This window comes from Scophthalmus maximus, chromosome 11, assembly GCF_022379125.1.
Source record: "Scophthalmus maximus strain ysfricsl-2021 chromosome 11, ASM2237912v1, whole genome shotgun sequence".
In the NCBI taxonomy this organism is placed as follows: Eukaryota; Metazoa; Chordata; class Actinopteri; order Pleuronectiformes; family Scophthalmidae; genus Scophthalmus; species Scophthalmus maximus.
This window is the reverse complement of record NC_061525.1, coordinates 19385366-19398694: the sequence shown is the minus strand read 5'-3', so window position 1 is coordinate 19398694 and position 13329 is coordinate 19385366. Positions and strand designations below refer to the sequence as shown.

Genomic DNA, 13329 nt, shown 5'->3' with positions numbered 1-13329 from the left:
GTGCGAGGAAGGAAAATTTGCAATTAGTTCTATGCCTCAGTTAATGGCTGCAGTTCACTTACTTGGGGAGCGGTATACAAAATCCCCTTCACACACACACACACACACACACACACTTCAAGAGCCGCGTGGCTCAAGGTATCAGGAGGATAGAATACAAAACGGGGGGATTGTGCGGATGTAAAGAAACGTAAAGGTCTCTCTGAACCAATGCTAATGATCTCACGTGTTCCTGCTTTACATCTGCATACACGACGGGGGCTGGGGGACGAACGCTCGCCGCCGCTGTCGGTTTGAACTCGTAGGGAGACGCGGACATGGGGCACATGGATTACGTTATCCGAGCGAGGCCTGTCTTATTTTTTGCCGTCGGGCATGTTTGTTTTGCTCACGATAAAGTTCCCCCCTCTCGACAGAGCACTGTTGTATTAAGAGGCTCGAAGCCCGTGTGTGTTTTAAATAGAGTCTTTGACAGAGCTCGGCTGTAAACCAGAGCAGACAAGACATTTGGCTGCGGTAGCTTCAACCACCTAAAAAAAACTTGAACAAATAATAATAATAATAATAATGGGGCGGTGGAAGATATGGGTCATGCTGCCAGATTTGATTAGACGCCTTATCGTAAAACAATCTGGTTTAAGGCTTTATTTCCCCGGAGGGAGGCGGGATAACGCTAAACATAGCTGCAGCTGAATGATCCGAGAGAATGTCTATCATCCCCTGCTGCTCCATTCCTCCCTGCTCTCCTGCCTCAGCCCCCTTTTGTTGTGGAAATCAGGCCTCGCGTTGAGATAAGGCCCCACACCTTCCCCTGATGGCGGGGAAGGGGAAGAATAAGGCCAATTGGTGGTAATGAGAGGGGTGAGTGTGGGCTCGACGGGGGGTGGGGGCGTCAATCACCTGCTCGTGATGAAACGGCCGAGGGCGAGGAGCTGAGCTCGGCACCGGCCACGTTTATTATGAGAAGCTTGTGTGGCAGAGCCAGCAAATATGTGCACGGGGTGGGACCCTGTGCCCCCAATGGGTTTGTGGTCATTAGCTGACATTACTGTTGCTAATTTGCAGTAATCTTCATAAAACATTCATGGGCCGAGAGTGTGTCATCTCTGCAAGCGAGCGACAGTCATTTCCTGCTGACTGATTGTTGTTATTTTGCTATGTGATCAGATTTAGATCTAGATTAAAAGGCCACGCGTCTCCCCTCTCCCCGACGAGCTGATGCCAGGGTCCCTGCGGCCCATGACCGCGGCCCCCGCAGATCCGCCGAGGGATCACGCATTTGCTCGACCTGCCTCCCCGTTGCTTCACAGCCCCGACCCAGTCGTCCTGCGGCAAGGGCTGGACCCCCGACGCACTCTCCCCCCTCATTCATCCATTCCAGAGGACCCTCTCTCAGCTGCCAAGTTCCTCTCTCTCTCTCTCTCTCTCTCTCCCCACTCCTCTCTCTCTCTCTCTCTCTACGACTCAATGGTGGAAAGGGATATAAAGTTTCCCCACAAAGACCGATTCAATCCACCGTCTATTCAGGAAACCCGACGCCCGCTGCAGTATCGGCCCCGGCATCTGACCATTACAGAGTGGTTAGAGAGGAGGGGATCGAGGGAGAAAGGGGGAGAGAGAGAGAGAGAGAGAAAAGGGGGTGCCTATAGACCCAGCGGTTTCTCAAAGTGAATTCCGGGGACCCCCCTGGGGCCCTGGGGGGAGATCCAGAGGGTCTGTGTGTACAACAGAACTGCGAATTCCGTTTTTTCCATATTTCAATGTGCGATACTGGGAATTTTGCCTCGACCTCACCCCGCGTTTAAAGTGCAGACAGCTGCACAGTAAATCACAGACACACATATTCTCATAAAGGGGCTCACCATAGGACAAAAGAAAAGGATCTTATCAAAGGCGTTTGTGTATCTGTGTTTGGCGGTCCACTCCAGAGCTCCTGCCAATGAGGGATATTATCTCTCTCATTTTTTTTTTTTTTTTCGCTCAATAGGGGATCGTGCGTCCCAACAAGGGGACACTTCTTCGCAGTAGCCTACTTACCCCTCCTTCTGTCGGGTTGGCGACCCATCCCAGCTCCCCCTGCACGGATCTGGAGTCCAATAACGTGACTGGAAAACAAGAATGGGAGAGGTGAGCATGAAAGTCCCAGGGCCTCCACACAGCAATCAGCAGAGGCACTTCTGATCCACTGAGCTCTCTCATAGGCTGAGGGGGGGGAATGGGTTGTTGATTCCTTTTTCTTTTCTTTTCTTTTTTTTGTTGAAAAAGGCCTAATTGTTTAAAGCATTTGTCAGGTGTAAAAATGACGATGCGTGTCAGTAAAGGAGGAGAATTCAAAACTAATTGCAGCCCAGTGAGTTTTACAAGTGTTTCCTCGTGTGCAGTTCCCTGCTGAGCGTCGCCTCCGTTGATTTTCGTTAAGACAAAGATTTTTTTTTCTTCTTCTTTATTCTTCTTCTTCTCTACAACTGACGAATGCATTTCTTCCCCGAGTGTCTGTGAAATACTGATTCCTGTGCTCGGCCCGTGTGATGTGATCAGTTGGAGGAGCCGTGTGCACAAACTTGGTGGATGAGGAACAAAACGCATTGACACACGGACACGCTGCTTCACACCATCAAATGATGAACACGGACATTGCGCAACAAGAATGAATTAATACGCGTACAGACAGAAGACGAGGCTTCTTTTGAATTCGGTGCAGTTCAGCACTAATCAATACATCTGCCTGTTATGTAATTACCTTCTACATTACTGATCAATTTTCAATTTGAAACACACACACACACACACTCGTTTTGTTTTTATTTGAACTGATAATCCTCAGAGAAGAGGCTCCACGCGTCAGAATCAGGTTGTTTCAATTGGAATCAAGAGTTAGATTTATTTGTGTTTGTTGTAAAAAAAAAAAAAAAAAAGATGAAGGAAAAAATAATATTAGTCTGTGGTTTATTATATTGGGTCTAACATGTTCACACTCGAGCCCTGGGGCCGGGACGGTTCTAGTCCCGAGAGGTGCCGAGTCCACAGGACAGGTCGGGTCGAGTTTTATTCAACGCGACGCGGAACCAAAGATCTCTCGGTGATTTGGAAGAAAATCTCTGAATCTGATTCGGCGGCGCAGCACGATTGTAACTTTTTCTTTTTCTTTTTCTCCTTTTAATCTCCACAATCGTGTTCCACCTGAACTCAAACGCGACGACATGGGGACGGTTGTGACGGCGGGTCAGTAGGAGGCTCGCGTCGGTTCCGCGGGTCCGGTTGTGTTGATGCTGCACAGATCGGTTTGACCTTCTCTCTGCGCACCGAGGGAGAGGGACGCAGTAATCCTGCTCCTCACACGACCCGAGCCCGGGTCGACTGCGGACATATGAGCAGCCACTTCTCCGTCCAGTTTGGTTCACAGGAAGAAAAAAGTCGCTGCGTAAAAAGGTGGCCGTCGGCGTTTTTTTTCCATCATTAAACCCGTCGGGGCTCCGCGCACTCGCCACTGAGGGGCTCCGCGCACTCGCCACTGAGGGGCCCCGCGGACCGAGTGAGCGAGGGGTCCGCGGCGCGCACACGTTCGCGCGGGGGGAGCGAAGTCACAGGTCCGCGGCAGTTGGCCTTTTTCTCCCCGCAAACAGCCTTACCTTCATTCGGGGGGTAAATCCGAGCGGGCGACACAAACGTAGAGATCCCAAAAACGAGAAAGGTGGCCGCGCACAAAATCCCTGCCATGAGTGCCATTTGTGTCGTTGTTCCGTTTTTGCTCTCCTCTTTTTCTTTTCGTTGCTCTTCTCGCAGGTCCTGCTCTCTCTCTCTCTCTCTCTCTCTCTCTCTCACACACACACACACACACACTCCCTCTCCCTCCCTCTCACTCTCTCTCCCTGTGGAATATGGGTTTGAGGCGGACGGAAGGAGAGAGACGCACCGAGAGCACCACAGCCAGGAGGCGGGTCTACAGTCTGTGCGCTCTGACGCGTCAAACCATATAGGAAACACATGGAACAGAGGAGAGAGGGGGGGCAATAATCATTAACAACTCCCCCACCACCACCACCACCACCCTGCACACCCCGAGCAAGTCACTGTTTACCTCGGAGAGAGAGGACGAGGCTGGGACTGTGTGAAGTGGCACTTTTACGCGCCGTTTGGCTCGCAAGTGCAAAGGCGACGTAAAAACTCACAGTGAGTCCGAGTCACCGGTTGACGTGATAAGAAGAAAGAAAAGAAAAGAAAATCTGTGGGTGGAAATGTGCTGTTAGTCAACAGTGTTAGAAAACGAATGGGGAGTGTGTGTGTGTGTGTGTGCGCGGCCTATATTTCACGTTTATAGGAGAATTCAATGTCTGCTGACTTCACTTTAAATGGGAGTAGGAAAAAAACTGCATATTAATACACACACACACACACACACACACACACACACACACACACACACACACACATTGCGGTGAGTCAGTTCTCGTCCTCGGTGCTGGTCCTGCATGTCGTCCGGGCTCCAGCCTATGGAAAGCCGAGCGCAGCGCTGTCCAAGGTGAGCCGCGTCGGACCAAGGTCGCCACCTAGCGGACACACTGGGCGCCTGTTCAGCCTGCCCCGAATTGGATCAGAGAACAAGCATAGAGCATGACCCTCCAGTAACATTCACACGGCATTGCACTCTGTGAAATTGACAATGTCGTTTTGTGACCAGCTTGCACCGGACCTGTCGCTCTGCTGTTATGTTTATGATGAAATCATGTGCCGAGCGGAGCGGACCTGGTGGTGTTTGGAGCTCCGAAGGTGAACGATGCACAGGAATTGATGTTGCTCCTGTACTTTTTCCCTTCAGACAAAGGCTTCATTGTTTGTGTTTGAGAAAAAGGCCAGCTGTGTCCAGGTTTTATTTTGCTCATTGGGTGCTCTCACTCTTTCATCTCCTCCTACGCAGGTTTCTTCAACCGCCCCCACGAGATGTGTCCATCGCAGTGGCCCGCAGGCAACCTCCGGATGATCCGCGGAGGACACTGTCATTGTGTGATCAGGTGAGGGTGTTCTGCATCGCCACACACGGCAGCCACTGGGCACAGATACGTCTCCTCCTCCATGGCCGTCCACAACACATCATAGTATTGTGTCTTCTTCGGAGTGGAATTTCACAGATAACAGAGGAAAAATGATTTAAGGGAAAAACATCCACCATGCCGGGCAAATCATCGTCTCCTCATCTACTGTCAGGACTTAAGATACTCTCTGAGGGTTGAAAGTCAAAACAAAAAACAGTTGCATCACAGGAAACAGTCTCAGGGATGTTATGTCAAATCTGCGACCTATAAATGAAGCTGGCTGCATTTAAAACAGGAAAAAAACTTGTTGGTGATGATTAACCTCAGTGAATCCGAATTGCGCCCGCACAATCTCCAGAGTTTGCCTTTGTCACAGGAGATTGTCCCGAGTCGGACGCATCACACCAACAGGAAAACTTACGGGACATTCTGTGGCGTCTGCATAGAACATGCGGGAGGAACTCCGCCGGGGGAAAGCGGCGCATTTGTTTACAGTCACCAACAATTGTCCGGAGGTTTTCCTGCCGTGCGTTCACACGGGCTCCCTCGGACATTGACGGGTCGCTTTTACCTTTTTTACATTCACGTTCTCACACAGTCAGCCCCTCGGGAGAAGGTCCCGAAAAAAAAAACCCCCGCTTTGCTCTCGTCTCATCACAGCGTCGTACATGTGGGCAACGTGAATGCGCCTTTGTGTGGAAATGCAGCCTCTAACGTCCACGCTTTTGGCAAGTTTGGCGGCTTCCCATGCCTTTTTGTAGCTGTCACACCAACCTCAGGCTTCCAAGTCTTGGCTGCAACATATTTATTTCTGCCCATACAAGGAAACATCGAGGAGTTTTGTTTTTTTTCTCATAGGGGTGATCTCACTGCGAATAGACCTGCCTTTGTCTCAAGCGCTTGAACAGACATAGTGTGGCTTTATTTTCCCTCCGCGCAGATGCCACTCAGAGAAAGAGAGAGTATGATGTGTTTCTCTGTGTAACTGGTCGGAGGGAGGCGCAGCGGAGTCCGGACCTCGGACTGGTCAAGGAAATGCTGGAGAGCGGCTGATTTGGAGGAGATGAAGAGGTGTGTGTGTGTGTGTGTGTGTGTGTGTGTGTCTGTCTCCTGGGACACAATACTGTGCCATTGTGGGGTTAAAGATGCAAACCATCTCAACCGGCGTAATGAAGCAGGCAAAGCATCTGGTGCTCTACCGAAATTGACCAATTTACTCCCAAACATTGATTGTCCAGAACTACATCCCCAGATGAAAGGGCATTCTCCCCTGGCGACAAGCCTGGCAACCTTAAAAGAGCCAGAGAGGGGACCTGGAGGGACGCTTTTGATCGTCTCTCGGCCAATGGCGGCAGAGCATTCCGGGCACCAACAAAGACGGACCGTGCGCGATGGTGGTCGAGGCTGGGCGCGAGTGGGCGGGTTGTGTCTCTTGTCTTCTCCATTTGTGTCGCAGTGTTTTTGATTGATTACACTCCCATCATTTCCTTTCTCTTCCTGTCAAACTAGTAGCTTTTATTCTTGGTGGGTGTGGGGGGGGGGGGTTGCCGGGCCGGGATGCTCCCCCCCTCTACCAGCCCACTCCGCTTCCTCCAGATGGCATCTGCTGCCCACACATCTGCATTGTGTGCCAATCATACTCACCGACTACAAACCCTTTGCTTGAGCACGAACACTCACTCACACACACACACACACACACACACACACACACAATCTCACTCAAATGAACTTCAACAAACCAGTGTCGTAGACCAATTCGCTTTGGCCTGTATCGGCTTCGTGTCAGTCGTTGAAATCATAGATTAAACTGCTGTTTTCAAATAATTTTCCATCTCATTCAGAAGACGGTTGATAGAGAAAGGCTTGCATTAATAATGAAAATCAAAATCTACAACTCATGTTTTCCTGCAACAAGGAACACTTTGCTGTAACACTTTTTTTTCTTTTTACACAGAAAGTAGGAATGGTTAAAGGTCATGTGGGGAGCTACGGTTGCGGCCGCGTTGTGGGGCCACCACACGATGAGAGATCGCAAGGTGATTGGTTGTACAGTAGATCTGTATTTCCGTTTTCCTCTGACAGGGGCAGAAGAGAGTTACCTACCTATGTCACAATCCGACCTCCTTCTCACCGTGTTGTCGGCCTCAGACACACCTCCATGTTACATTATCATCAGCCGGTGAAATTGTGTTTCTCACAAATACACAAAATACGATAAAGATACACAAAAAAGAACATAGAAAATAAAATGATGAACCTCAGTACACAAAAAAATGTCAAATTCAAACGTCAAGTTATGAATACGGTGAACAAATATTTTTAAAAATCATATATATTATGCAGTCTTGTGTCTGTGATTTTACTTGTGGAATTATATACAGAGTATTTATATATAGTATATACTGTCAATGGGTATAGATCATCTTTTCAATCCACTATCTGCGGAGGTGGTGTATATCTCATATATCTAAATATATGTCATATATTTAAACGTATGTTGCCAACTTTAACTGATACGTTTATAGTCGGCTATTTGAGCCATTAACTTGTGGTCACTATTGCCAGCGTCAGCGCCATGCAAGACAAGAGCTGTCTATTGAAAACACAGATAATCTGCTACCGGCCGTCGCAGCAACACCGCTCAATCACTGACGTCTCTTCAGGAAGTGCACCAAACATTTATCGGCGACAAAGCACAAACCTCCAACCGCCCCCTCCCATTGTCATCTTCTCCCACCTCCGTGACTACAGTGTGAGCCATTGTTTCAACTGAAGCCCCGAAATTCCCTCCTGCTGGCCCGCGACCCTCCAGGCGAACGGGCTCTGCCCCACCGCCTTCGGAACCCCCTACACGCGCAGTGTTCATCGGCCCAGCGGTCGGGAAGGACCGTCCCCGGAGGCCGGAGCGAGTGGGAGTCGGAGGACACCGGGAGCAGAAAGGGAGGGAGGAGATGAAAGGAGCAGCAGGAGATCAAATCCACTGGACGGGAGATGTTGCCTACACAATCACATGGATACACACGTGCTCACGACTATATATAATACATACATAGTTGTTTTGTGTTTTTTTCCAAGATGCCAAAATGTCCTGAGGCCATATTTCAGTCTCATACATGATCTCTAATTAAATCAGATTTTTTTATGTCCATATATGATCACGTGGATTGCGGAGGATTTCAAACTCTGTCGTCAGGATGTCGACATCAGTTTACTAATTGCACGTCTTTCTAAACCCCGTATTGTCTCCTCTTCGACACACGCGCCCTTGATTCTCTTATTTTGACCCTCTCTCGACTCTAGCACTCACGAAGGCGCTCCGCTGTTCACTCTCTATCTCCTCCGCCTTCAGACATGTTTATGAAACACGTCTGACTCGCATTACGTCTGTTTTTATCTTCCGGCGCGCTGCTTGACCAGTGACTCTCCCTGCAGTTGCTTACATTTAACTGTGAGGCATTCTGCAGCGGCCGCCATCATGAGCGATTCAGTGCGAACTCCCACACTGCCACGGTGGACTTTGCAGTGTTAAACATTGGCATTTGGATGTAATGCTGCTTTTTTTTTTACTGAATAGCAAGAGAGTTAGCCGGTCAAACAAACATCTGTTGCTTTAGCAGGATCAGATGAACACACCAAACCATAGACTTTGTATAAAAATAGTCGAAAATGAAGCCAACGCGGAAGTGCCCAAAGCCTGTATAATCACCAGCAGGGGGCGACTCACTGCTTGCGAAAAAGAAGTCAATTTATATAGAAGTCTATGATAAAATGACTACTTCCCACTGGATTGTATCCAAAGTGGCAAAGCATCACTCTGATGACGCTCACATACACACCACTTGCGTGAGGAGAAAGCCTACAGGCCTCCTGAGGTTGAGTAATAGATGCTGAGCTTTACAGATGCAAAGGTTTGACTCGAAAAACAGGCTCAGTGACGTACAACAGACTAAAAAGTTCACTGTCACTCCCAAAGAAAATAATAATAATAATCCGCAGCCCTCAACAAGCCGGCTGACATGCAGCATCCGTGCCCCACGCCACGTCGCTGGCTGTTACCTGACCTATCCGTGCCCCTGCCGCCCAGCTCTTTGCCCCCTGACGGCAGCGCGTCAGTCGATAAGCATCACGGCGGGTCCCGCAGTCGAGCCCAGCAGGCGCAAGCTTTCTCTGTCGCTGTGGAAAAGCAACCAAGCGGCAAGAGACCCCTTTTGTGTAATCTTTGAATTACCCGAGGGCATTCGAAGCCCACCGCTGGCGAGTCTAGCCCGTTGTTTGCCGCCCTTCTTTTACCGGTCCTGAGCCGTTGTTCTGGGGAAATGCCACTGGTTTGAGACTTGACAGCAGGAGGTGTGTGCTCACACGTAGAGTCTGTCTAATGCCACACCGTAATATAACTTCTCTGATCAGGACACACCGAGGTTACGTGGGCCCTTCTCTGTTAAGTCTGACAGACAAAGAAGCCGTGATGTCTTAGACTGAGACTAAGGAGCATGTACAAGTTGCTGTGTCTTATTTCTATGAGGCATAAAGGTGTGAAAGTTGAATCAAAATCACAAATGACTCTTTGTTACCGCATGAAAACACATTTTGCCCCGCTGTTATGATGTAGATGCATCATTTTCGCTTGTTAGGGGTCTGGGTACACTCCCGTCTGGCTGCGAGATTAAGCTGCTGTCGTCAGATGCATTTAGATGTCTGCGGCGACACAGTCTCTCGATGCTCAAAGCGTCAACACAAGCCACAAATCAGGTCCAACTCACGGCAGCTTAGAATTTCCTCCATGCAAAAGATTACATGGAAAAGACATTTGGCAGCCGCAGAAGGGAATGAGCACTCCAGGGGAGATGATTTAAGGTGTCTCTGAGTTAATTTACGGCGCTGTGTCAGGCGCCTCCTAATTATCATTCTGAGAGAACGACAAGGAGGTGGAGCACTGACAGCAAGTGCATGTATATGTGGAAGATATGGAAGACATGTATCCCTCCATGAGGAACATCGCCCTGAGCACTAACAGTTTGTATGCACGTATGAGAATACACACGTGTGTACATGTCTGTGTTGATCATGCACATGTGTTCATGCACTTAAACGCGCAAACCTTTTAGTCACATTGCATTAATGCTGGCACCTTATCTCTCCGTCTATTCGGTTTTAACTGTGTAGTTGACGACTCAGAGGCGGATGCAGACTCAAATATCACAGTAACACACAAACTGACACTTGGCTGAACCACCAGACTTGTGATTTGGTGAAGGAGTTTCGGTCCCGCCTGATGTCATCTCCTAATTTTAGCGGGGAACCAAGAGAAGGCACAGACGGCCGTGGGAGTTTATGAGCACACAATGAGCGTTTGGCCCTTCAGCTGTTTCTCTCAGACAAACTGGTGCAAATGAAAGCTTCTTAATATTATTACAGTAAACACGTAAAATCCTGGCCAGTCAGCAGCCCTGATTTCGCTCCAGCGCTCACGCTAGTGTTAAAATGGGGTCTGCAAAACTAAGAATACATTTTCCAACTGATCCCAGTCACAGATTGTTACTGACCCCCCCCTCCAAAAAAAAGCTTCATCTCTGACAGAGCAGCCTCCTCTTCCTCCACTCAGCCATTAAACAGTCAAGCTTTATCGCCAAGTAGAAACCAGTGTCACAACAAGTGACATGCAAATCTGGCAAGAGGCCAGAACATGAATGTAGAAAATGATATATACTGATGTTTAATGGCAACACATGGTGGGCTGCCTTTAACTTGATGAATCCATAAATCTGCATATGTGTTACAAAGATTGATGCCGGTAACGAAAAGAATAAATGGACACGGATGATGGCACGCGAGAGGATCCTCTCCACATTCACTACCTTGGACAATCAGGTGAGAGTTACAGTTAATATAACATAATGAAGCAGCACATTAGGATTCATGTGGTCCAACCACTGTGTATAAAAATGGACGTCGTCAACGGACCCGGGATAATGAAGGCAATGCGGCTTTTTTATTTTTTTGCTTGTTTACCCGCGTTTACCCGCGTATACCTGCTAATTTTGGTGTAAAAAAAAAATGGTAATTGATAATGTAAAACACAAATCAGTAACTTGGACCCAAAAAAAAATCATAATTGACTAGGCTTCCCTTTGTGTTCTCAACAAGGTGTTTCCCTATAGGTGAAAATGGCCTGTAAACATGGCTAGCATTGTTAGCACAGCCGTGCCGTGCCACGTGTTGCCCACAGACTGTACACAAATAGCTGCAAGTGTGTCTGGTTTAACGGCACAGTTGTGGGCAGGTGTGTTTGTCCTGCTGGGCCACTTTCTCTGATTTTGAGCAGAGCTGGTCTTCTTATACCTAATATCAAAATAACCCCAATGGATTTCTTGTGGTAAATACGTGGGAATGGTGATCAGTCTCAGTAAATACACTGAGCTGAGCCATTCTAATCAGATTCTGGTGCATCTCTAGTCCCAAGACAAACTAGATCTATTGTTGAGCAGAGTTCACTCTTAGATATAATGTCGTCTGGGGTTGTTTTCTTTGTTTTGTCTTTGTCACCCCAGAGACCTTTGGTTTGTTTAAAAAAAAAAACTTGGAGTTGTGGACAGGAACCAAACATGTGATAAAGAGCTTCCAGTGTTCTGCTGCATTAACTCGATTTGACTTCAGCACGCGTGAGATGAATCGTGAACTAGTGCGCACAACGGGTCGTCCGACAGTGTCTCGAGGCAAAAGTGAATACACTGTGAGCCCGTAAGAAGGAGAGCTTGAAAGAGGAATTCAAACCCCTGCTGACTTTTTACGAGGCTGCGTCGATAAACAGTTCAGCTCAAACGTAACAAAAAAGCCTACCTCTGCCCTCGTGATTGGCACATTAACATGCCCTGTTTCTCACTGTAAGGTGCGTTCCATAACTCCTCCTTACAACAGTGTCGTTTGAAAAGAACGCATTATGTCTGCTCTGTTTGCATCCTGTAATTCAGGCGAGAGCAGTGGCAACAGCTGCGAAGACACACAGCGCGGGTCCATTTCACAAACTGTTAGTTGTTGACGGAGGTGGGCCATCTCTGGTGGCTTGCTCCAATGTGATGCATTTATTGTGAGAGCCCTCAAAGCATTCAAAAATCTGAACACCATTTACTTTTACTTTTTGCACCAGCGCAAAAAGTCACTGCTGTCTGACAGTCCGACACGATGGCTGCAAAAGAAACCGCGATGCCGGGGCATAATCTTGTCAAAGAGACGGAGAGCTGCGGAGGTGAATTATTTTGTAGAGACCAGCGATCCTATGCCTCTCCTCCTCAACCCCCTCCCTCTTCCCCCAAAGGGCGGGTTGGGTTTGCACCGTGGGTGTTGATGGAGGAGGAGGTGGGCGAGGGCGGGCTCAGCATGGTAATCACCCGAAGTTGGACCGGTTGCTATGGCGTCCCGCTGCTGCACAGCGACAGCTACAAGAGCGCATTGAGTTGCGCGGAGGAGGAGAGGGGCCGTGGAGATGTCGAGCACGCTGACCATAACAGACACGGGCTCAAACAGTTCGACTCGCTGTGCACGTGAAGACCTTTTATTTGCCCGAATTAGTGCGAGCCTTTCATCTCTGCGACAGCCCCGCAAACTCTTTCCTGAACTCGCGCTCTCCTGACACCGTTGGCAGACACGCGGTCCGCGCTCAGGAACACATGCAAAGTGAAAAACAAACATATTGACTGAGAAACATGCAGAGCAACCGACAGCTGCCCACATATTTGCTTGAAATAAGCATAGTCAAACACACAGACGCAGAGAGAGAGAGAGAGAGAGAGAGAGAGGAAACCAGAGGGAGGCGGCGAAATCCTGTCACACCGACCATCTAAAACACACAACCGCACACTTGCAAGCATGCGACGATATGTGCCGATAACAAACAAGCGCCCGCCCAACAGCACATATCAGGCGGAGGAGCTGTGGGGCTACAGACGCAGCCGGCTGTCTCCCGCCGGACCCGAAGCGGCACAAACAGCCACCGAGACGTGTGCTGCAAATGAAAAGAAGAAGAAGAAGACGAGATTTATTCTGTCAGCAACCGAAACGTGTACACGCTCACACACGCACACACCGAGAGCTAATAAATTCACCGCTCTTACTCTTGAGTCTTATTCAGAGGCTCCATACTTGCAGACATACACGTTGTTACACACACACACACACACACACACACGCAGAGGTAGCACCTCAGTGCCAAAATAGCAATTACCCATCCTGTGCTGTGAGATAGGAGCTGCCGGCCCCGGAGCAGCTGCCTGTTATTACTTATGTAAATATCCCATAGCAG

General features: G+C 48.8%; 1 protein-coding gene and 1 long non-coding RNA gene across 5 annotated transcripts in view; one reads left to right on the top strand and one right to left on the bottom strand.

The window, feature by feature from the left end:
* epha4l (eph receptor A4, like) overlaps positions 1-3833 on the bottom strand; it is a 54260-nt gene extending 50427 nt beyond the window's left edge. For all 3 annotated transcript variants that reach the window (XM_035623003.2, XM_035623002.2, XM_035623004.2), the window contains exons 1-2: positions 3630-3833; positions 2038-2105 (exon numbers count right to left, since the gene is read on the bottom strand). In XM_035623003.2, the coding sequence (XP_035478896.1) occupies positions 2038-2105; positions 3630-3726 (165 nt within the window). In that variant the 5' untranslated portion in view covers positions 3727-3833. The remainder of the gene's footprint in view (positions 1-2037; positions 2106-3629) is intronic.
* Positions 1-13329, top strand: part of LOC118299369 — a 76221-nt gene that overhangs the window by 24689 nt on the left and 38203 nt on the right. For both annotated transcript variants that reach the window (XR_007031692.1, XR_007031693.1), the window contains 2 exons: positions 1988-2127; positions 4916-5009. This is a non-coding gene — a long non-coding RNA (uncharacterized LOC118299369). The remainder of the gene's footprint in view (positions 1-1987; positions 2128-4915; positions 5010-13329) is intronic.